The sequence below is a fragment of the Enhydra lutris genome, unplaced genomic scaffold (genome assembly GCF_002288905.1).
Source record: "Enhydra lutris kenyoni isolate GAN:26980312 unplaced genomic scaffold, ASM228890v2 scaffoldscaffold39, whole genome shotgun sequence".
Lineage (NCBI taxonomy): Eukaryota > Metazoa > Chordata > Mammalia > Carnivora > Mustelidae > Enhydra > Enhydra lutris.
In genome coordinates this window covers 23,427,524-23,443,604 of record NW_019154123.1, presented here as the reverse complement: position 1 = coordinate 23,443,604, position 16,081 = coordinate 23,427,524, and the positions used below count along the sequence as shown (strand labels likewise).

The following is a 16,081-nucleotide window of genomic DNA, read 5'->3' as shown; positions in this document are numbered from 1 at the left end:
AGTGTCTTATTTTACTTAACCAGAAAAGAGCTGTAGAGTCTTTTGGGTATCTCATAGCACTCTTGGGATGGGTATGAGTAACCTAACCTAGTAAGGAAGAAAGCATTCTTGTGCTAGGCTGTGCAAAGCTAAGTATCTGCCAAATGCAAGGTGCGTTAGAAGAAAGGACAGCATTAATTCTCATCGGAGAGACAGTTTGGTGGTATAGAATGTGGGCTTTGATATCTGATTTTTACAAGGTTTGAATCTTTATTCAAGGTAGCTTTGTGCCTGAGTGTCCTCCTGTGTAAAACACAGTAATAATAGTCTCACTTCACCAGGGCGTGCTGAGGATTAAATAGGCTAATATATTTCAAATGTTTAGAATAGAGCAGAGCACTTTGTGCGGGCTCCTTACCAGCTGTTGCTATTATTACGGAAGGAAGCACCAGGAGGAGTTGCTTCTTTCTGTGCTGTTTATTCCCTGTTCTAAACAAATTCTTTTCCTTCTTCCATATTTAGCTAAACTCTTAGATCACCATAGCCATTTCTTGCCCTGTTGGTGTTTAAATTTCATTTTGAGATATATGCTAATGATGTAAACTTATGTAAAATAAATCCTTGGTGAAAAACCAAAACCAGCCCAGAGTTCCTTTTTTTTTTAATAATTTTTAATTTTTTTTATTAACATATAATATATTATTAGCCCCAGGGGGACAGGTCTGTGAAGCCCAGAGTTTCTAAAGGTGTTGCATTTATCTGTTGCTCATAAAGTAGAAAGAAAGTAATCAATTCCTTTTGTTCTGATTGGTTTTCACCATACTATGCCTACATTTAAAGAATATTTTGGAAATACAAGCTTACCTAAGCAAAGCATAGCCATTTCATTATTAGAATTCATCTCCATGATGCTACATTCATATTTTATCATTTATTTTTGCCATCTTGTTTGTCTGCTAGTTAATCTAATTAATTCAAAAAATAGACCTGAATATTAAATATTATTATAGAAAACAAGACAGTGTGCTGAGTCAGCAAGAGACTTGAATGCCTTCTGCTGTTGGCTAGTTTTATAACATTGAGGAGGGCATTTAATGGTAATAAGTATATTAATACCTACCATTCATTGAGCACTAATTTTTCTTAAAAGCTAAATAACAAGGACATATATCAGGGTTTTGTTCAGAAAAAGAATATCTGAGGTACCTAAAATGTCTGACTCATCAAAAGAAGATGAAATTATATATACTAACTGGTAGAGAGCCGTTAAAATGAAGAGCATATCATAAAACAGAAGATTTTGTGTTTCTATATATGTGTTGTAAAACTGCAATAACAAAATCAATTACCCAGACTCTTTGAATGATGCTTATGTGTTTCAGAAAAATTCAACCAACAAATAAACAAAAACTGTAAAATATTTGGGGGAAAATAAAGGCTATAAGCATTAAAACATATAGCTTTTTCTTTCCTAGAAAGTTTATTAATCTCTTGATTCTAGTCTCTAGCTTTGTCAGTGCTACCACTGGTTCTCTTGCTGAGTGAGGATGGTCATGAAGGAAGGTGGCCAGGTGATGTCTGGCAAGTGATGTTCTAGTCATTACTTCTCACTACTCCATCTTCTACAGATTAGCTGGCTTCTTGGGCACAGGATTATCCCTTTCCAGCAGCCAGTTGCTCTTTTGCTTCACATCCTCTCTGTGTGTCTTGTGCATTCCTGAGTTTTGAAGGTTCTGACAGTCATTTTTCCTAGGATCCATTTGATTAGTCTTTACTCATTAATACCCCTGCTAACATTCATATAGTGCTGACAGCTGGTATTCATTTTAGCACAGAACTAGTTCAACCTATCAAATTACTTCTTAGCATGGGCTTATTTTCTAGAGAGCTAGGTTAATGTAAAACATTCTATTGTAGTTGATGCATATATTCACTTACATTGGGATTGGTCTTGTACTTATTTTATCATTGTTAGATGCATGAACATAATGGAAAATATTTAATTATAAATTTATTTTAGTTTAGCAGTGGTGAAAATGTGTAATTCAGAAATGCAATTACTGTGAAAATAAATGTCAGATCCCCTCAATCCTCTCAATTTTCTGTCTTCACTCTGTTGATTTTAGGACGAATCACCTTTACAGAACCAAATATTCAGAATGTGCCAAGGGATTTTGAGATTAAAATGCCAACACTCATAGGAGAGAGCCCACCTTCCCAAGCCCAACTTCCCATGAACAGGTAAATAATATTTCTCTGTATTTGTGTTAATATACTTTTGTGAGTATGAAAGGCTCAAAACAAGGCTAGTGGATAAAATAATGAAGTTAGTTTAATTTTCTGTTTTGGGCATACACATTTCTAGGTACTATCCATTTAAAATCCCGAGTCTCTCTATAAAGAAGCTAGTTGATGGTGAAAGACTGAAAACCTGGACCACTAATTAAATAATCAGCACAATGTGCTTTTCTAACTCAAATGCTACAGAGAAGAGTTTAACTATGTCAAGAACCTCTCCCCCCTTCTACCCTCCCTAAATTCACATGATGGGAAGGAAAAGCATAGATAATTTATGTTAGATATGGCCAAAAAGATTTGTTGATTTGAGCTAAATGTCAATAATTTTTTCAGAAACAGTTTGTGGCAAAAGCTGTTACAGAAATACATTATTTCATGTTTAAATGAATGTTTGCTAAAAAAGAAAATCTAGTATCTATGTAAGCTTTAAAGTGAGTTTCAGGGGCGCCTGGGTGGCTCAGTGGGTTAAAGCCTCTGCCTTCGGCTCAGGTCATGATCCCAGGGTCCTGGACTCGAGCCCCGCATTGGGCTTTCTGCTCAGCGGGGAGCCTGCTTCTCCCTCTGTCTCTGCCTGCCTCTCTGCCTCCTTGTGATCTCTGTCTGTCTGTCAAATAAATAAATAAATAAATAAATAAATCTATCTATCTATCTATCTTTGAAGTGAGTTTCAAATGATAAGGCTTTTAAGTTTCCTAGATGAAACTGTTGACTTCACTGAAAAATGAGACCTTTCTCATATATTTGAGACTGCTTCATGTCTAGCTGCTGATATTGTTTGCCTGACAGAGGAAGAGATAAAAAGAGTCGCGGCCTGAACTCTGGATACCAGGCAAAGATGGAGGAGAGAGCCCCAGACAGAGGAATGCCATTTTCAGTCAGCATGCGGCATGCTTTTGTGCCTTTTCCAGGTAAGGTAGTAGATGGTATTTTGAGCTTCTCATTGCTATAGAAATGGTTTTCAAAGCACTGACAAAGCCTGCATTATGAATAAGACTCAGAAATACGCATTGGTCCCTCCATCTTTCCTCTCTTTGGTGTAGCCTGTTTTTCCCTTTGTGTAGCCAAGTTGTCAGTCATTGTCTTCATGATCTGCTGTGTGGAAAACTCCTGTGGTGTATGCTTGTCAGCAGCAGTCTGCTGAATGTTTTCCAAGGTGATTGTAAACTTTTTTGCAAAGTCCAGAAGATTTCATTAATCCTTGTACTCCTTGACAGGCCCTTGTACAGACTCTTCTGTACAGCATTTATACTGTTAATTAACCCTCACTTACCTCAATTTCTGTCCTCCCTTGATCTCTAAGGGCACAATTTTCTTGTTTCTCTGATGTGCTTTGCTATTTTGCTTCTCTCCTCTCCACACCACTGTTTCCTATTGCAGGTGTAACCCCCAAGGCTGCCCTTCTCTTGCCTGACCTCTTTAATACTCTAGTCACAGGCCTTTCATGAAAGCTTGAACTCAATAAACTCTAGTCATGAGACATTTGGAAGTCAGGATCTAACTCCCAAATCATCCCTACTATTTGTATACAAATTCGGTCCTTTATCTTCTGCCAGTTGGCAGGTCTGGGTGAGTGCAGTTAACCATCTGAATTGGTTTTATTTCTGTCAGAAAATATTCTAAGGAGGAATTTAGGTCCATGACAGTGTCACCTGGTTGGTAATTTTCCATTTTGCTTTTTAAGTGTGAGCTATCAGCGCTATATCATTGTAACCATTTTTAAGTGTTCAGTTCTTGGCATTAAGTACCCATCATGGTTGTTTGTGCATCCATCATCACCATCCATCCCCAGAACTTTTTCATCTTCCACAACTGAAACTCTCTATCTATTGAACAGTAACTCTCCCCCCACACCGTCAGCCCCCAGTCCTTGGCAGCTACCATTCTACTTCCTGTCTCTGTGAATTTGACTACTTGAGGTATCTCCTATAAGTGGATTATACAGTATTTGTCTTTTTGTGTCTGGTTTATTTCTCTTAGCATCATGTCTTCAAGATTCATCCATGTTGTAGTATTTGTCAGAATTTCTGTTCTTTTTGGGTGCCTGGGTGGCTCAGTGGGTTAAGCCTCTACCTTTGGCTCAGGTTATGATCTCAGGGTTGTGGGACTGAGGCCTGCATCGGGCTCTCTGCTCAGTGCAGAGCCTGCTTCCCCCCCTCTCTCTGAATGTTGGAAAACCTTGGAAAACATTCAGTAGACTGTTGCCTCTCTGCCTACTTGTGATATCTCTCTCCTTCTGTCAAAAAAATAAATAAAATGTTTAAAAAAAAGAATTTCTGTTCTATTTAAGGCTGAATAATATTTGACTATATGTATATATTTTATTTTGTTTATCTGTTCATTCACCGATTTATTTTTACCTAAACAATAAAATTGTATTTAACATGACAATATTTTATACTGCTTTTTAAAATTTTTTTAAGTTCATTGAAATTAAATGTATATGGATTAAATCCAAAAATTTCTGTCATTTAAATGTAGTGTTTAGTCCATTGGCATCTAAAGTAATCATTGGCATACAGTTGGTTTAATTCTACTGTCTTGTTATTTGTGTTTTATTTATTTTATCTGTTCTTTATTTTTTAAAGCTTTAAGTGACTACTTTTATTGTTCTTTGTATTTCCTCTATTGTCTTATTAACTATCTTAGATATTTCAGAGTATACAATATGTATATATGTATTCCATCACATACTGTCTTCAAATAATCTTATACCACTTCATCTGTAAAGTTTTTTCCATTTCCCCTCTTATATAATAGACTTAATTTCTATGACTTATAAACTCTGCCATAGTTATTATTTTTGCTTTTAAAAGTCTATTATCTTTCAAAGAAATCAAGAAATTAAAAAAGTGTCTTTTCTACCTGTCCACTTTTTACCATTTCTGGCACTTTTCGTTTCTTGGAGTAATTCAAGGAATCTTGAAGTACTTCCTCCAGAGTACTTCCTTTAAGGTTTCTTATAATGCAGTTCTACTGACAGTGATTTATCCCAGCATTCCCATGTCCCTATATTTCTTTATTTTATCCTCACTTTTGAAAGATCATTTCATGTGATGTAGATTTTTAGATTTACAGTCCTTCTCCTTCTGCACTTTAAATATATATTTCCACTAACTTCTGGTTTGTATTATTCCTATTGAGAAGTACACCATCATTTTTCTTGCTCCTCCAAGATAATATAACTAACTTTCCCTGGATGCTTTTTAAATTTTTTTATTGAGAGTCTTTGGGTAGTTTTTCATGCTTTGCTTCTAAGACTTTTGAGTTTGCTGGATATCCTAAGTTGGCTTAGTCTTTTTCTTAAATATATGTGCTTATATTTTTCAGTAAATTTGAAACATTTTCAACCATTATTTCTTGTAATTTTTAAATTTTTCATATTCTTTTTTTTTTTTTAAGATTTTATTTATTTATTTGAGAGAGAGAGAGAAGCAGAGGGAGAGGGAGAAGCAGGCTTCATGCCAAACAGCGAGCCCAATGCAGGGCTCAATCCCAGGACCCTGGGATCATGACCTGAGCCAAAGGCAGGTACTTAACCAACTGAGCCACCTAGATACCACTCTTATAATTTTTTCTTAAGATTTTATTTATTCATTTGACAGAGAGAGAGATCACAAGTAGACAGAGGGGTAGGCAGAGAAAGAGGGAGAAGCAGGCTCCCCGCCAAGCAGAGAGCCCGATGTGGGGCTTGATCCCAGGATCCTGAGATCATGACCCGAGCCAAAGGCAGAGGCTTAACCCACTGAGCCACCCTGGCGCCCCCAACCTTGTAATTTTTTAAGAGATTTATTTATTTGAAAGAGAGAAAGAGAGAGGGCGTGCGCAAGCATGGGGGTGGGGCAGAGGGAGAGAATCATCAAGCAGACTCCCCTGCTGAGCACAAAGCCCCATGCAGGACTTAATCCATGACCTATGAGATCATGACCTTAGCTGAAACCAAGAGTCAGACACTTAAACAACTGAGCCACACAGATGTCCCACTTGTAATATTTTTTGTTCATTTCTCTCTCCTCTTTCCTTTCTTCTTGTTGCTCCAAATATACATATGTAATACCACTTGGTATTGCCCCACAGGTCACTGAAACTTTTTTTTTTTTATTCTCCCTCCTTTTTTTTTTTTTAATCCTGTGCTACAATGTATACTTTCTATTGACTCTTAAATGTTCATGGATTTCTCTTCTACAGTGTCTAATTGCTGTCACATCCTTCTAGTTAATTTTACATTTCAGATATTGTATTTTTAGCTTTAGAATTTTCATTCGATTTTTTGTCTGGTTTTTATTACCTTACAGAAATTCACTATTTATTACATCATTATATGCATGTTTCTTTAAATTCCTGAACATTATCTATGGTAGCTACTTAAAATTCCACCATCTTTTAATTTTGGGGTCATTTTTCTATTGATTAAATATTCTCCTGCTCAGAGTCACATTTTCCTGGATCTTCTTATGTCTAGTATTTTTTTTTTTAATCGTGTGCTGGACATTATGGTTGCTACATTATTGATTTGGGATTTTGTAATCTTCATTAATAACATTTTCCTCTGGCAGACAATTACTTTTACATTCAGCTTGATCATTTTGTGACTTTTAAAGCTTTGTTAGCAAATGTTTAAAGTGGCTTTTTTTCTAGGGCCAGATTAGCCTTGATTGTAAGCTGTGGCCTTGTTGAGGTCTCTACTTGGTGCTCAACGTGTTAACAAGGTCTGTCTACTCGGTCTGGTCACAGCTTGAACATCTCTCAACGTTCAAGAGGTTGTTGTTCAAGTAGTTGTTCAGCTGACAACTATGTGATGGTGGCTGTTTCTTTGGTAGCAGTTATTTCTTTAGTATGGTTTTTTGGTCTGGTTTCCTGAACTTTTCGCTCCTTCAGTATTTGGTCAAATTACCATAAATTCTAGCCTCCTCAGTAGGCACAAACTCTAGCCTCTGCTTCCTCAGCTCAGATCATAGTGCTTTGTTTCATCTCTCCTTCACTGCAATGTGTTCTGGTAAATTCCTCCTTTCAGAAAACTGAGACTATTGCGTGGCTCACCTTGTCCCCTATCTCGTCCCTGCCTCTTAGAGATTGTAGTCCTGCACTGTCTATTCTAACATCTGAGAACAGATTTGTCAGTTTTTCTTATTTATGGCAGGAAACCCATAAAAATTGTGGTCATTTGTTTATATTTTTAAATTGTTTATTCATTCACATAGTTTCAAAATCAAAATATATAAAAAGGTATGTATTAAGAAGTTTGCTTCCTTTCATGTCGTAGCTATCCTATTGCCTATAGCTCTTCTAGATGACCTCCTATATGAGTTTCTTATATATTCTTGTAGTATTTTTTATGCAGATGTAAGCAAATATGAATATGTAATATTTTCTCCTCCTATTCTTAAACAAAAATAAAGATTCCAGATACACTGTTATGTGCCTTTTTTCATTTAATGTTTTTGTTATGGAGAGTTTTGATTATCAGTAAATAAATTTGAACATAAACCAGTTTAATCTCTGTGCAGGTCATCTGTGGGTTTGCTGAGTCACAGAGTAAACCTGATCAATTTTGATAGATATTGTTGAATTGCATTGTAATAGGGGGCAGTAACCATTTAGTTCCCAATAACAGTGTTTCTTTCTCTACCTTGCCACAGAATGTACCACCCAATTTCTGGATTTTTGCAGTTTAAGTAGAGAAAAAAGATGATAGCATTGTTTCTTGCTATAGTTTTAGTTCGCATTTCTTTTATTGTGAATGAAGTTGAGCATTCTTTAGTATGTTTAAGGTTCTTTTGATTGTTTCTGTGAACTGCTTCTTTATATTTTCTCTTGTTCTTGATTTGTAGCATGCCTTTTTTATAATATGGTAATGAGTGTGTGGTGATATCAGTCACATTTTCCCTCCTTTTTTCTTAGCCACAATCTTTTTAATTTTATTTTTGCCATGTGTATCTAATCCAGTCATTTCCATTACATAGGTAAACTCTCTGAATCCTCTAAGTAATCCTCCACATATCAACCCCTTGATTGTTTCCACTGAATGTTTTTTTTCTTTTTTTAATTTTTAATTTTAATTTTTTAAATTTAAGCTTTATTTTATTTTTTCAGTGTTCCAAGATTCATTGTTTATGCATCACACCCAGTGCTCCATGCAAATGTGCCCTTGTTAACACCCACCACCAGGTTCACCCAACCCCTAAGCCCCCTCCCCTCCAAAACCCTCAGTTTGTTTCTCAGAGTCCACAGTCCACTGAATGTTTTTATTGTCAAAGCAAAGCACATGTTTCTCTCAGGCCCCCTTAAAATGTGCACACATTGCAAACCAGTTTCTTCATTCATTCATTCAACAACTATTTAAGGAGCTATGAAGTACCAGAACTGTGCAAGGGTTTTTTGTTTTGTTTTTTTTTTAATGTTTTATTTATTTATTTGAAGAGAGAGCACAAGTAGGCAGAACGGCAGGCAGAGGGAGAGGGAGAGGCTCCCCCGCTGGTCAGGGAGCATGACACGGGGCTCAATCCCAGGATCCTGGGATCATAACCTGAGTTGAGGGCAGATGCTTAACTGACTGAGCCACCCAGGCACCCCATGGGCAAGGTTTTTCATAGAATGCAAAAGAAAAGTAAGTATCCCATGCCTAATGGCTCTGTGCTATGTGGAAGAGGCACAAAAGGACCATTTTAGATTATGTGTCAGATGCTGCGGAAACACTGAGGAAAGCACTAGCATAGTGGTTTAAGGGGCAGAGGTCGGGGTGGCTTTACACATATTACATATACTTGAAAGCTGAACAGAAAAAAAATTATCTAAGTTACAGAACTGAATTGCATCACATTAAGAGCAAGATTTTAACTTTTGGGCACATAATGTCTTTTTTTTTTTTAATGTTCAGTTAGCCAACATATAGTACATTATTAGTTTTTGATGTAATGTTCAGTGATTCATTAGTTGCATATAACACCCAGCTCTCATCACCACATGTGCCCTCCTTAATACCCATCACCTGGTTATCCCATCCCCCAGTCCCTCTCCTTCTGTAATCCTGTTTGTTCTGTGGAGTCCAGAGTCTTTTCTGGTTTGTCTCCCTCTCTGATCTCCTCCCCTTCAGTTTTCCTTCCCTTCCCCTAATCTTACGGTTCTAAGTTAGAACTAAATTTTTGTCATACTGCTCAACTGTTTAAAATGTGGACTTATCTTTGTACCAGCTTTTCTAAAATCATTTCTATTTCAGGTGGCTTAATATTAGCTGCTGATTACTCTCAACTTGAACTGAGGATCTTGGCTCATTTATCCCAGGATCGTCGCCTCATTCAAGTATTAAACACTGGAGCTGATGTTTTCAGGAGTATTGCAGCTGAGTGGAAGATGATTGAGCCAGCGTCTGTTGGGGATGATCTGAGGCAACAAGCAAAGCAGGTGAACATATTTAACGTATATGAGAATTTTAATGATTAAAAAATTTTTTTAAATGCCTTGGTCATTTGCAATTGAGAAATGATGATTTCTCCATCTATGGATCTTTCAAACCATATTCAGCTGAGCTTGTCTCATGGTATTCATTATACTCTTCTTCATAGAGTCAGTAGAAAGAATCAGATAGACTTTGTCTGAGGCTACCTCGCATGGGGAAAGCCATCCACATTAGTGGTAGATATCGTGGTGGTAGTAGTTGTTATTTATGTGTATGTTTGTGTATTTTAAAAAATGTCTTTCTTGTCTGTAAACATTTTCATCTTTTTATTTTTACAGGTGTTCTCTAAATGTTTATTGAAAAAAATCACTGAACTGTGGATTATAATTAATAACTGATAAGCTTTTTCGTTTTTTGAGGTCATTGGTTAGCTAATCCAGATGTGAAACTTTATATTTTCCTTGGACTTTTCAAGTGGGTCCATATTAGTTCCTACTCCTGGATGACTGTCATGCACAGAGAAAGTCAAAGGCCACATTTATACCATTTTCTGGCCTCTATTGACACTGATAATTCTTTCACCACTTGGCCTGTGGGAAATCTGTTGCCATTTTTGAGAAAATAGGATTGCTGGCTGCGGCAAAAGACCATCACTCCCACCTTTAAGATCCTGCTGTGTTAGTTTTGCATTTATACTTCTAGTTACTCAGAGCTGTAAGTCTTCACTGGCTCATTAGATATGAAACCCTTCCTCTCACCATTGCCTGTTTAGCACCAGCACGTTTCTTCCATTCTTTAGAAAACCAGCTTTGCCCTCTCTGTTTAATAATCTCTGGGTTCCTGCATTCAGCAAGAATCGAACCCTGGATAAAAGAGGTAATGTTCCAGTACTTAACCTTCATAATAAATCCATGAAATAGGTATAATTATTATTCCCATTTTAAATAGGCATAAAGGGAAGCACCAAAAGTTAGTAATTTGCTTAAGATCATATAGTTGTAAGTGGTGGAGCCAGGATGAGCTCAGAATGGCAGAACTTAGACATTCTGACTTTATCACCTAAACACTCATCCACTGATGATATCTGCCTCTTTTTCATAAGTTCTTGCATGACTTAATAGTGTTTATGCTCTGCACCATCTACTCCTTGGGTTTGGCTGAGATCTCAGTCAGTGCTATGTACTACCCAAGTTAAAAAAAAAAAAAAAAGTCACAGTAAAATAAAATGTAGAAACACCTAAAAGGAAAAGATAAAAGGAGGAAAAAAATATTTCTCAATGTATTAAAAAAGACAGGGAAAGGACAAAAACTTCTAGTTATTTTATCACATTAAAAGTAGCTTGGGATTCTGATAATCATCTTTTACAAGCTACCTTTAAAAATTATATTTAATGACATTTATATGAACTTGCTTTATGCTAGTTTTCTGATCACTTAAGAGGTAATAATTTAGTAATTTCACAATTCCATGATGCAGGTATTACTATCCTCATGGATGAAGAAATTGAGGTATAAGAATTTAGGTAGCTTCTGCAAGATAATCTTATAAATTCTGGAACTAGGATTTAAACCCAGACAATACTTATTATTAAATTTACAATTTCCTACTGACCTATTTTAACTATTTCTACTACTCCTAAAATTTCCTCAGGAATTTGTTTAGCCCAACTGAATTCTGCAGTTGTGGGATATCAGGAGGTGGTGAAGTGGGAAGCATATTTATTTCCAATGAAGTATTCCTTATTATCCAACCCTGAAGCCTTCTCTTCCTGCTCTGTCCTATGCAAGAGCTAGGAGAGGAATTTTTGTAATGCTTCTCTTTCCTGACTCCTGGGCACTTCTCTAAGCAGAAGTTAATGTGCTATTATAGGAGTAGAAAGCTGCTCTGAAGACTAGTGGATACATGACAAAGAGTCAGAAAGAAATCTTCCCTTTTAAATCACTAGGATTAGTTTCATAAAACACACACACATTCATATTTATTCATGTTCTTCCCCTTCCTCCCCCAGCCTCAAAGTATTGTTAAAAGGCAGAAAAGAGAAAAGATGTTCACTGGATATCAGGTTCTATGAATTTAACCTACCCAAAGCAGATCTAATCATTTCTTTGACACACTATGAAATAAAAAGCTTACCAAATTTCGATCCTGATCAACTTTTTATATTTGCAGCTTATGTAGTTATGATCTTTAATTTACTTACTGAGTGTGACGACTCCTTTTCAGATTTGCTATGGAATCATTTATGGAATGGGTGCTAAATCTTTGGCAGAGCAGATGGGCATTAAAGAAAATGATGCTGCTTGCTATATTGATTCCTTCAAATCCAGATATACAGGTAAAGAAACATTAAATATTGTTATCTTCTAGATACTAGTCAATTATCTTGCCATATTAATTGAAAAAATAGTGCTAAAATTTTTTCTGTTAACATTTCTATTACTGAGAAGTTTTCACCAGATATTGTCAAATAACATCATCCTTATGATTATTTACTAAGATGGTCTTCTTTCATAAAAATAGGAACAAAAATGGAATAAAAAAAACCCCAATTGATGTATATGCTAGTTTGTCATTGTGAATATGCCATAAAATCTTGGAATTGTGCTATGCTTTAGGTTTAATAGCTTCAATTCGAAGCAATAAACCATTGATTAAATGTACCAGAAACTGTGAAAGAACAAGAGCAGTTTGAGTATTATTGTTTTAAATTATCTTGTCTTTTGGCAATTTATTGAGGTACAATTTACATAACAGTAAAATTTACCCTTTTTAGATGTATATTTGTATAAGTTTTGGCAAATGCACAGAGTCCTATAACCTACACCACAACCTGGATATGGAATCATGACCATATCATCCCAGAAATTTACTTCAGTCCCCAACTTCATACCCTTTGTAATCAGTTCTGACCTCAGTCCCCAAAGAAAACTTTATTCACATATGAAATGATCTTATACATAGAAAATCATTTGAATTCTATGAAACAACTATTAGAACAAATAACTACATTTAAAAATGTTCCACTGTACAAGGGTTGTTCTGTGGTTTTTTTTAAAGATTTTATTTATTTATTTGAGAGAGAGCACAAGCAGGGGTTGGGGGAGTGGAAGAGGGAGAGGGAAAAGCAGACTCCCTCCTGATGCAGGGTTGGATCCCAGGATCCTGAGATCATGACCTGATCCAAAGTCAGCCACTTAGCCCACTGAGCCACCCAGGTGCCCCATCCCCATATAAAGTTAATATGTAAAAATCATTTGGATTTTTGTATACTAGTAATTAGTGAATGGAGTAAAAATAAAACTATTATGATAACATCAAAATACATGAAATATGTGGGATAAATTCAACAGTATGTGCAAGACTTTACTGAAAACTCTAAAACAATCCTGAAAGAAATTGAAGGTACTTAGATAAATGTGAAGTTTATCATGTTAATTTATTAGAAGGTACAATATTATTGTGATGGCAATTTTCTATGAATTGTCCTATAGATTCAATTTAATTCCAGTCAATAGTCCATTAGATTTTTGTGTCGAATTTGACAAATTGATCTTAAATTTATATGGAAATTGAAAGGGCCTGGAATAACTAGGAAAATTTTGGGGGGAAAAATACTGTGTTGAGTACTAACACTCCCTGCGTTCAAAACTTAACATAAAACTACTATAATCAAGGTAGGCATAAGAGTAGACATAGGAAAAAATGGGTCACAATAAAGGGTTCAGAAATAGACCTATACGTATATGGTGGCTTTATTTTCAACAGTCACCATGGTAACTTAATGGAGCAAAGATGGTAATGTCAACAATTGGTTCTAGAACAACTGGAGACAAGTATGGAAAAAAAATGAACTTCAACTATTATACTATATTACAAAGTTAGCTTCATATGGAGCATAGATTCAAAAGTAAAAGCTAAAACTATAAATCTTCCAGAAGAAAATAGGAGAAAAAGACTTTGTGACATTGAGGTAGGCAAAGATTTCTTTGGCAATAATTACACCAAATTAAACATAAAATATAAACATTGGTAAAAGACACCATTAAGTAAATCTAAGGCAAGCCACAAAAGAGAAGATATTTGCAGTTCCTGTTGTCTAATGAACTTGCATCAAGAATATATAAAACACTCTTATAACCCAATGCTGAGAAGGCAAACAATCCAATAAAATAAAGGCCAAAAGATGTGAACTGTTACGGTGTGTGATCAAAGGAAGGAGACTGACACAAAGCAAAAATCAAACAAAGCTTTATTTCGTGCCAAGCATCGAAAATCAAACTGATTGGTAGGGGCCATCTCTTACGAAGAGAGGACGACGACGACCCCGACAAGGCCACTCTGGACAAGGCCGCTTGCTGACAAGGCCACTCCCCGGAATGAGGCTGCTCCAGCGAGGCCACTCCCTGGACGGGGCCACTCCCAAGAAGAGGCCACTCCCGACGAGGCCGCTCCCAGGATGAGGCCGCTGCTGACGAGGTCACTCCCCAGACTGGGCTGCTCCCCAGAATGATGCCGCTCTGGCGTGGCTGCTCGCGGCGGCGCCACAGCTCGGGGTGGCGAGGCTGCTGGCGGCGAGGCTGTTCTCAGCAGCGCCGCTGCCTACGACTACGATGACCAGGACAACCACGACGCTCCCGACGACCATGATGACCACGACCTCCGACTCTCGAAGACTACCCTAACGGCTATCCCAACGGCTATTCTAATGGCTATCCTAACGGCTATTCTAACTCCTCCTACTACTCCCACTACTCGCCAGCCTCACAGACTAACCTTTATATAGGTGGTTGAGCCCAGCGCACACACAGGTGGCCAATGGGATTTCAACTCACCACAGTAAATATATGTGCGCCCCACTGATTGGATGTCTCCATCCGGCCTGGCCCGCCCCTATATCCGGGGTTTGCAACTAAGTTCCTCTGGCTAACCAGGCCCTTACATGAACAGACAAAAGAAGATACATGAATGACCACGTCGAATGTTATCATCATTAGTCATCAGGGAAAAGCAAATTAAAACCACAGAGATACCATTACAAAAACACTAGAATGGCTAAAATAAAAAACACTGTATTTCTTTTACATTGCTGGTTGAGTTGTAAAATGGTACAACCACTTTGGAAAATGCTATGACTCTTTTATATAGAGTGAAACAATAATGTGATCCTGCAACTTTACTATTGTGTATTTATCCAAGAAAAATGAAAGCATATCCAAAGAAAGACTTGTATGTAAATGTTACAGCATTTTTATTCCTAATACCAAATGTCTATGAACAGGATCATGGATAAACAAATTTTGTTATATCTCTGCTATGGAATACTACTTAGCAAAAGAAAACAAACTCAAATGAGAACGTACAGTATAAGTCAATTTTTATGAATTTTAAGATCATAAAAGACCAAGATATAGTGTTTTAAAGCAGATCAGTGAGAGTTTGAGGCTGATAATGGAGGGCTTACTGTAAAGGTGATAAAAATGTTTCATATCTTGTAGTGTACCTTTGTTAAAATGCATCTAACTATTCACCTTAAGTGGGTTACTTCTACTGTATGTAAACTGTATAACAGGATTGATTTTTTTTAATGTAAATTCCAGTTAGTTAACATGCAGTATAATATTAGTTTCAGGTGTGCAATACAGTGATTCAACACTTTCATACATCCATCACCTGGTGGTCATCACAGTACACTCCTTAATCCCCTTCCCTAGTCACCCATCCCTCACCCACCTCCCCTCTGGTAACCATCAGTTTGTTCTCTAGAGTTGAGAATCTGTTTCCTGCTTTGCCTCCCCCCACCCTTCCCTTTGTTTGCTTTTTTTAAAGTAGTTCTTTCAGCCTCTGAATATTTGAGGACCTCTGACAAGCGTAAGGTAAGAGAATTTGTAGAGATGCATTTTCTTCAATCTCATAATTTTCTTTGCTCTTCTCTCAATAATAACACAGTAATTCTTAGACAGAAAAAGGTGACAGCCTTATTGCTTTCTAAAATTCTTACGCTGGTGGTTAAATATCACCAACAGCTTCAGTTGGCAGGGTTTTCTCCCTTTCCTTTCACCCACAGTCTCCTCAAATGTCTCTCCTGTGCCAGCCACACATGGAAATCCTCAAATGAGGTGTTTTAGTTAGGAGTTATTAGTGTTTATTAATTAGGATGAGCAGAGCTGTGAGAAAGCAGATACTGCACATATGAATAAAGATAGATCAGTTAGGGTGCCTGGGTGGCTCAGTGGGTTAAGACTCGGCCTTCAGCTCAGGTCATGATCCCAGGGTCCTGGGATCGAGTCCTGCATCGGACTCTCTGCCCAGCAGGGGGCCTGCTTCCCTCTCTCTCTCTCTTTCTCTCTCTGCCTACCTCTCTGCCTACTTGTGATTTCTCTCTGTCAAATAAATAAATAAAATCTTAAAAA

The 16,081-nt window shown here is 37.0% G+C and overlaps 1 protein-coding gene across 1 annotated transcript in view; it reads left to right on the top strand.

The window, feature by feature from the left end:
- The window catches only part of LOC111155023 (DNA polymerase theta), a 133,027-nt gene that overhangs the window by 106,112 nt on the left and 10,834 nt on the right, over positions 1 to 16,081 (top strand). The window contains exons 23-26 of the mRNA XM_022515036.1: positions 2,106 to 2,220; positions 3,064 to 3,185; positions 9,491 to 9,675; positions 11,895 to 12,006. Coding sequence (XP_022370744.1) covers positions 2,106 to 2,220; positions 3,064 to 3,185; positions 9,491 to 9,675; positions 11,895 to 12,006 — 534 coding nt within the window. The remainder of the gene's footprint in view (positions 1 to 2,105; positions 2,221 to 3,063; positions 3,186 to 9,490; positions 9,676 to 11,894; positions 12,007 to 16,081) is intronic.